The 8,879-nt window shown below is 37.1% G+C and overlaps 1 protein-coding gene across 1 annotated transcript; it reads right to left on the reverse strand.

Moving 5' to 3' along the window:
- Positions 1 to 1,168: 1,168 nt before the first annotated feature.
- Positions 1,169 to 1,902, reverse strand: LOC109179624 (phytanoyl-CoA dioxygenase-like). Its single transcript, XM_019329115.1, has 4 exons — positions 1,804 to 1,902; positions 1,643 to 1,703; positions 1,495 to 1,563; positions 1,169 to 1,200 (listed from the first exon to the last, which is right to left on the reverse strand). Exons 1-4 carry the CDS (start codon positions 1,879 to 1,881, stop codon positions 1,184 to 1,186), a joined length of 225 nt encoding a protein of 74 aa, XP_019184660.1. The 5' UTR covers positions 1,882 to 1,902; the 3' UTR covers positions 1,169 to 1,183.
- Positions 1,903 to 8,879: the final 6,977 nt, after the last annotated feature.

Here is an 8,879-nt window from a genome sequence, read left to right on the forward strand (position 1 = left end):
ACCCTAAGTATAAGAGATAACTTTTTCCCTTGTCACTAGTACAGAAACAGTCATTCGCGTCCAAAGTAGCTGGGACGCAGATGTCGGGGACGCTGATTGTATAAACAATCAGCGTCCAAAGTAGCTTTGGACGCGCAAAATGATTATTCGCGTCCAAAGTTGAAGAATTTTGGACGCGAAAAATGATAATTCGCGTCCAAAGTTCGTGAACTTTGGACGCGTATAGTGTTTATTTATTTTTTACAAAAATACTATAAGCGTCCAAAGTTTCTAAACTTTGGACGCGTATAGTAAAAAAATTTAAAAAAAAACATTTTTTTTATAAAACAACCAATATTTTCCTGAACATCTCAGCATAACTACCAAATAATATATTTCAACATTAATCAATTTAAGATGTATACTACACACCAATTCTATCAACTAAAACACACCAATCTAAAATTTCAATTCTAATATTAGTAACAACATCCTTTTACTTGTACAACAAAAGAATTGTGTATCCAGACAGCATTCTAAGGTTCAAAAAATCAAAACTGCCCAAATTCCTAAACATCTATCCATGGTTAATCTATCAGGCAAAAAACATACTGATATTTAATCTTTGATTGCTGATTGTGCAGGCTAAGTCTTTCTTCAGCCATCTGGTCTACAACTTTGAGCTGGTTTTCTTCATACTCACGAATATTTTTCACCCCAACAGACTCTTCTTGTTGGCTCTTAATAACAATGAAGGCCATGAAATCATAAATTAAGACATAACTTTATTTCTCTGATGGCCGTAAAGCAAAGAAGTTAATGGAAATTTGATTTTCAATCTAAATTATCAAAAAGCAATTTTAAATAAACCTGACAAAATAAAAGAATGAGAATATCAGCTTGCAGTACCTTTTTGCCATCACTTGTCTGGATCTCTATTATATCACCATTAATTTTGTGCACTTCACTATCAAGCCAAGCTGCATCTGGATCCTCTAACCAAACCTGAGATCCTACAATTATGTTTACTGAAGTTCCCTGCCAAAGACAAGATAAATCGACACATTATTAGGTTGGCCTTTGTACTAGTATTTGATCTTTTTTCTTCTATGAATTAGTACTTCAAATTACCTGCAAGGAGAAGGACTAGTGAAAACAACTGCAGCACTTCACTTCTATCCCAAGGTGAAGCTAATTTCGATTTTTATAAACAGATCTCTCCTGCAATAAACACCATTCCTCATATTTTCAGGTTGACTTTTGAGTAAATGAACCGCCAAACAAGTTTAGAGTTGAAATATAACTCATTATGAGAACACTGAATGTGAACATTGAATAAAGATTTGCCAAATTTCAGGTAATAAAATATCCAATTTAAGATATAAAATAAAAATAAACATTGGACATGCTCTAGTAATTCAAGATCATATTGCTTAAATTATGATTAGAAGAGGCTCAAAATGTTGAAAGTCTCAGAATGTACATTATTAAACAATTCAGTAAGGGCGTGCATACCGTGACCAACTTTGTTTATTGAGAGATGCTTTGGCTGCTTTAAGTTGCCATCATCCCCAAATGCTTTCTCAGTAAATTATACAACTACCTTTTGAAAAACCCATCAGCCAAATCACAAGATACATACACAAAATAATCGACAACAAACCTTCAAAGAAAAATGAAACCTTCTCAGCACTTTCAAAGAAGTAATTGTCAGTCGTATTTTTCTGGAAAAAAAAAAACCCAAAAAAGAAAAGGGGAATTTCAGGATATTTTGAGTTGAGTTTTTGCTATGGCGGTGTTAATTAGTCGAGAATAAGAGTTGACCTGATTCCTGGTGGAGAAAATTGAGGCGGTGGAAGAGCAATCGAACGTATCTAGCAACTCCTCCATTCTCTTCCTCATCGATTCTTTCTCTTCTGCACTGGAAAATGATTCGAACACAAGATACCTTGATCATAGTTCCACTCACTGCATTAGTTCCAATGCTAATTTACATGTAATTGTTTGCATTACACACATACATTCCTACATACATACAGATATGTGTATATGCATATGAACAGAGATGTTAACCTTGCGAATTGAAGAATTGGAGTTGATCTGAACTGAGACTTCCAAGGATTCCCATGTCTGCGGCCTTTCTCCTGATTTTGGTCAAGAAATGTATTACTTGTATACCTTTATGTTGAGATTAATAAGAACAAGAAAAATAATAATGGCAGTAAAGGATAAAGAAGACAAGATTTACGTGGTTCGGCAATGTCCCTACATCCACGGGAGTGAAAGTATTCTCTTATTATTTGTGATGGTGATACCGGTGATGAGATACATTGATTATATTTATAGGCATATAATCTCCCTTTCACTCCTATTCCTTATATGAGACACTCATATTCCTAATCCTTATATGAGACAAACACAACAAATCTCCACCTTGGCGAATATGCTCTCTAGGAGAAAAGATAACTCAACAAATCTCCACCTTGGCGAATAAGCCCTTCAGGAGAAAATACTTATCTAACCATCTCCACCTTCGCAAATAAGCCCTTTAGGAGAAAACAAACTCATCTCATAGTCTCCCTGGATTAGGACCACCATGTTCATTTAACATCTGGAAACACCCAACAAGTCCAAACAATGTTTGAACTTGTCACTAGTAACTGCCTTTGTCAACATGTCTGCTGCATTCTCACTTGTATGAATCTTCTGCAACAAAATCTCACCTGAAGCAACCAACTCTCTGACCTTATGAAACCTTACATCAATATGTTTGGTTCTGGCATGGTATACTTGATTTTTAGCTAAGAAAATGGCACTTTGATTGTCACAGTGTAATTGAACTCCATCTTGCTCAATACCCAACTCCTTAATCAAACCTGAAAGTCACAAAGCCTCTTTAGCTGCCTCAGTCACAGCCATGTATTCTGCTTCAGTTGTAGACAAAGCTACAATAGACTGAACTGATGATCTCCAGCAAATAGGACCACCCCCAAGAGTAAAAACATACCCTGTTGTAGAACGTCTATTATCCATGTCACCAGCATAATCAGAATCCACATATCCCATGAGTACATGCTCATTCTGTTGACTCCCAAATACAATACCATGCTCCATAGTGCCCCTTAAGTACCGGAGAATCCATTTAACTGCTTCCCAATGCTGCTTCCCAGGTTTAGACATGTACTTACTAACTTGGCTAACAGCATGAGCCAAATCAGGTCGAGTACAAACCATTGCATACATTAAACAGCCAACTGCACTAGCATAAGGAATCTTTGCCATATTTTCAATCTCACTAACTGTTTGGGGACACTGACTGGATGAGAGTTTAAAATGATTAGCCAAAGGGGTACTAACCGGTTTAGACTTACTCATCCCAAACCTGTCAAGAATTTTCTCTATATAACTCTGTTGAGTTAGCCACAACTTTCTTGCACCTCTATCCCTGTGAATTTCCATGCCAAGAATTTTCTGTGCAACTCCTAAGTCTTTCATATCAAATTCCTGACCCAACAAAACTTTCAATGCAGTAATATCATTCATACTCTTAGCAGCGATCAACATATCATCCACATACAGTAACAGAAAAATAAAAGAACCATCACCAAGGCTTTTAACATAGACACAACAATCATACTCACAACGTGTATAGCCAATTTGAATCATGTAAGCATCGAACCGCTTGTACCACTGCCGCGGAGCCTGTTTCAGCCCATACAAAGACCTCTTGAGTCGACAAACCAGATGCTCACTTCCGGGTTTAACAAACCCTTCAGGTTGCTTCATGTAAATTTGCTCATCTAGATCACCATGTAAAAAAGCAGTTTTCACATCCATTTGTTCCAAATGCAAATCCCAAATGGCTACCAAAGCAAGTACTAATCTGATAGAAGTATGTCTAACAACAAGAGAGAAAACCTCATCATAATCTATCCCCTTCTGTTGAGAAAACCCCTTCGCAACTAACCTAGCCTTAAACCTTTCCCCTTATTTTTCTGATACTGGTGGCTTCTTTCTATAGACCCACTTGCACCCTATAGCCTTCTTTCCTTGAGGAAGTTGAGCTAACTCCCAAGTATGATTATGATGTAAAGACTCCATCTCCTCAATCATACCTGCCATCCATTTATCTTTCTCCTGGCTAGAAATAGCCTCTTGAAAGGTAACTGGATCATTATTAGAAACAAGAAGTGCAAAAGAAATCATATCCTCAAACTCATACCTACTAGGTGGTTTGACATTGGTGCGTCTCGGTCTATCTCTAGCCAAACTGTAATCTTGTAAATTTTCTGAACCCGAACCTGCTGCAGATGTAGAATCTGCAACTTCTTGAGTCTCAACCGTAGGTGGATTAACTACTTTCTCACTCAAAGGTACACGATCCATATCCACTTCTACTGTGCTAGAACCATCAACTAGTGTATCTTCTTTCTTTGGTTAGAACATGAAATTCTCATCAAACACTGCATCTCTGCTAATCACCACCTTTTTGGTTGCAGGATCCCAAAACTTATATCCTTTTACACCTTTCTTGTAACCCAAAAAGATGCACTTCTTCGACTTGGGATCTAACTTTGATCTCTCATCACCTGGAATAAGAACATAGCTAGGACAACCAAAAACTCGTAAGTGATCAAAACTTACAGGATTACCTAACCAAACCTCCTTAGGAACCTTGCCACCAAGTGATGTCCGTGGCGACCTATTGATCAAGTAACATGCCCTGTTCACTGCTTCTGCCCAAAAACACTTAGAGAGCCCAACATTCAATCTGAGACACCTTGCTCTCTCAGCAATGGTTCTATTCAGCCGCTCAGCAACACCATTCTGTTGTGGTGTCTTACGCACTGTATAGTGCCTTTGAATTCCATGTTCTGCACAGAATTTCTGAAATTCTTTCTCAGTATATTCTGTCCCGTTGTCAGACCTCAGGTACTTGATTTTTCTTCCAGTCTGGTTCTCAACCTCGGCTTTCCACAACTTAAATTTCTCAAACACTTCAGATTTATGTTTCAAGAAATACACCCAGACTTTCCTAGAAAAATCGTCAGTAAATGTAACATAATATCGAGAGCCACCCATTGAAGGTTCCCTGGTAGGTCCCCAAACATCAGAATGCACATAATCCAGAATCCCTTTAGTTTTATGCTGCCCAGTAGAAAAACTGACTCTAGTCTGTTTCCCAAAGACACAGAACTCACAGAAATCTAGCTTACAACATTTAACTCCTTTTAACAAATTCCTTTTGTGCAAATCAGACAGACCACGTTCACCAAGGTGACCCAAACGTAAATGCCACAACCTAGTAGTATCATCACTAGACTCAACAGAATGTGCTCCACCTACAACAGTACTACCCAACAACCTATAAATGTTCCCTGTGGTCCTTTTCCCTTTCATCACAGTTAAAGCACCCTTACTAATTTTAATGGTTTCCTTATCACTCTCAGACTTATGAATAAAACCATTAGCATGCAAACTGCCAAGAGAAATCAGGTTCTTAGTTAACCCCGGTATATGTCTGACATCATGCAAAGTTTTGACAATACCATCATACATCTGGATGTTAACATCACCAATACCTATGATATTATGACATCTATCATCACCTAGAAAAACAGAACCGAAAGTACCTGACTTATAGGTTGTGAACCACTCCCTGTTAGGTGTAATATGATAAGAGCATCCTGAGTCTAGAATCCAAGCATCTGACAACTTACTCGATGAAACTGCTAGAACATCACCTTCACTATAATCTGAGTCATCAGCATGCACCACGTTCGCCGCCTCTTGTTGTTTTTTCAACTTTGGACAATCTCTCTTTATGTGCCCAATCTCATAACACTTATAGCACCGGATTTTCCTGCTATTTCTGGACTTAGACCTAGAGTTTTTCCTCCCAGAATTACCCTTCTCTTGTTTCCTTCCACGATCCTGACCCTCTTTAGCATACAAACTTTCACCAACAGACGATCCACTCTTCAAGCGCTTATTATGAGCCTGCAGGGCCGCAGAGATCTCGCTGTATTTAATCGTGCTTTTCCCGTATGTTAGAGTAGTCACCAGATGTTCAAAGGAAAAAGGTAATGAACATAGCAAGATCATCGCTTTGTCTTCATCTTCAATCTTGACATCAAGCCTGGCCAGATCTGAGATTATCTGGTTGAAGAAATTAATATGATGCACCAAGTCTGAACCCTCCTCCATCTTAAGCCCATAAAGTCTTTGCTTCAGATACAGTTTGTTCGTAAGAGATTTTTCCATGAACTGAGTTTCCAATTTATCCCAAATTTCTTTTGGGGCTTCCAGGGCCATAACGTGATACACAATTCCATCGTCTAGGCATAACCGAATGGTCCCTGCCGCACGCTCCTTCAAATCTTCCCAATCTTCCTCTTCCAGATTAGCTGGCTTATCCGCCTTCAAAGTTTTCAGAAGACCCTGTTGTGCCAACAAATCCTTTACCCTAGATTGCCATAACCCAAAATTCCCTGTACCATCAAATTTTGATACCTCGAATTTTGTACTTGAACTGGTCATCTCAACAGAGCTCTGATACCAATTTGTTGAGATTAATAAGAACAAGAAAAATAATAATGGCAGTAAAGGATAAAGAAGACAAGATTTACGTGGTTCGGCAATGTGCCTACATCCACGGGAGTGAAAGTATTCTCTTATTATTTGTGATGGTGATACCGGTGATGAGATACATTGATTATATTTATAGGCATATAATCTCCCTTTCACTCCTATTCCTTATATGAGACAAACTCATATTCCTAATCCTTATATGAGACAAACACAACACTTTATATACCAACTTGAGTGCTTTTATGAGTTTTATCCTCCATTTTTTTTTCCATGTGATATGCACAAACAAGTTTAGAGTTGGAATATAACTCATTATGAGAACACTAAATGTGAACATTGAATAAATTGCAATTGTTCCAATTGCAAATGGTTGATACACCAGGGGAAGCACCCTAGAAGGATGGTATTTCTTAATGGCAAAACAACAACAACAAACAACAAACATAATAATCAGTAAAAAATCATACAACACTTAACCAAACATAAAGCTGGAGATTCATTCAGAAAGACAAAGGGATTCTCACGGGAAACAATTGATAATAGTAATCTCCTATTGTCAGTAAGCTACTCCAAGATACCAGAGTTCCAAGTCCAAGAATCCAACACACTACTATGGCACTCGGTTTTCCCTGCGATAAAAAAAATCACATTAGAATATGTTAAATCCAAGTTAACCAAGTTGCAATCTGTTAAAAAGGTTAAAGCTAATAGGTGATCATTATTAGAATATAAAAAAGGTGCAACATGATCGAGCCCCTATGCTTTGTGCATACCTCTTGCAGCTGAGGCAAAACTTTTGCATCAGAAAATAAATCAACTATAATACCTGAAATAATTAGGTCAACAAAAGTAAGAAGCAGCGTATGGAACTTGATGAAAATGTACCTATCAGTGCATGCCTCCCCATATTTTTGTATGTTAGCACTCATTTATGAGTACCATAATATCAATCTAAAGCAGCCAGTTAGGAAAATGATCCCCACACATCAGTTAGAGATTCATGTGGCCTTTCAATTACTGGAAACAAGGAAAAAACACTTATATTCCAGCTTTAAAAAGCTGCTTTACTGCACAACAAGAAAACAGGAAAAGACAAGCTTATTCCAATCCAGGCAGATCAAGAAAAATATTTTGTTTCGCACCTTCAGGCTCACTATTACTACTTGTAGCATCATTTTTTTATTGTCAAGATTCAAGAACAATGATCAGTATTTTAGAAATGTATCAGAACTGCAGTTTAATTCTTATACCAGAGCAGCAGAAATTGATTGAAAACAATTCTTTTCATCCTCCCAGTCAATCTACCAAAGTGAAGAAAAATTAAATTACATCAACGGTAATATGAAGATAGGTTGGACACCCACTTTAGAAGTACTAGTGTTTAGGATAACAATGCCAAGAAAGCATATTTTGGCTCTTCTTATTCTGAACATGCCAATAAATAAATAATTATTGTAACAAGCAAATCAGATTTGTGCACTAGTAGCCTCTTGGTTCAAAAGGCTAACCTGTTTATTAAACATCAATACCTCTCTCTTTGTGGGGTGTACATTCACATCAACATGCTTAGGGGTAAAATGATTGACATATACACAAATGGTTTTGATGCTTTAGGCAATGTTGCACCATAAACTATTTCAATTGCCCTCTTGAGAGCACCACAATCTACATTTGGGGTGGTGGCGCAGTGGTTCGCGTGGATCTTCCTGGTCTCTTAGCTATACTAATTAAGCACAATCTACAAGTCTGTCTGGAAAATAAAATAAAGAAACGAAAGATCTTCTTTAGGAAAAATTATAGTAGAGAAACAGTCTAGACTTCATAGACCATTCAATTTAACGAAACATAAGCAGAAAAACTGGAAAAAAAAATGGCCATTGAGCTCCACTCTTTGGCCAAGAAAAAAAAAACAAGAATGATTGTTTATTTAACTTAATAAGAGTGAAAATAACAGTGAAAAACATGAGATAGGGTGCTAAGTAAAAGAATACGAATATCTACCAATAGCAAACCATCAAATGTATAAAACATATGTTGTATTGTTAATTTGTTCAATGATCAGAATAATAGTGCATACCATTGATGAAACATAAGATTACAAATGAAGAGAAAGGATTAAAAGTAATGGCCTAATAACTTTAGCCTCTCCTACCAAGAATAAAAACAACCATGAGGAAGTAATTTGTCCGGTAGCTGTAATGAAAAAATAGAAGAAAAAAAAACAAGAGAACGAAGAGTCAATACATTGCAGATTGCAATAGTATAGTTGTTTAGGAAATCTAAACAGTGCATAAATTTGAGTCCCTAGA

Source organism: Ipomoea nil, unplaced genomic scaffold (genome assembly GCF_001879475.1).
Source record: "Ipomoea nil cultivar Tokyo-kokei standard unplaced genomic scaffold, Asagao_1.1 scaffold0937, whole genome shotgun sequence".
Lineage (NCBI taxonomy): Eukaryota > Viridiplantae > Streptophyta > Magnoliopsida > Solanales > Convolvulaceae > Ipomoea > Ipomoea nil.

What these genes read in the sequence shown, in the direction of transcription:
- LOC109179624 (XM_019329115.1), bottom strand. Translation starts at nt 1,881, where the DNA reads ATGAGGAAGAGAATGGAGGAGTTGCTAGATACGTTCGATTGCTCTTCC. An exon ending in TTTTCTCCACCAGGAATCAG is followed by an intron (nt 1,704 to 1,803) that starts GTCAACTCTTAT and finishes TTTTTTTTCCAG; the next exon opens with AAAAATACGACTGACAATTA. An exon ending in GGTTTCATTTTTCTTTGAAG is followed by an intron (nt 1,564 to 1,642) that starts GTTTGTTGTCGA and finishes TATAATTTACTG; the next exon opens with AGAAAGCATTTGGGGATGAT.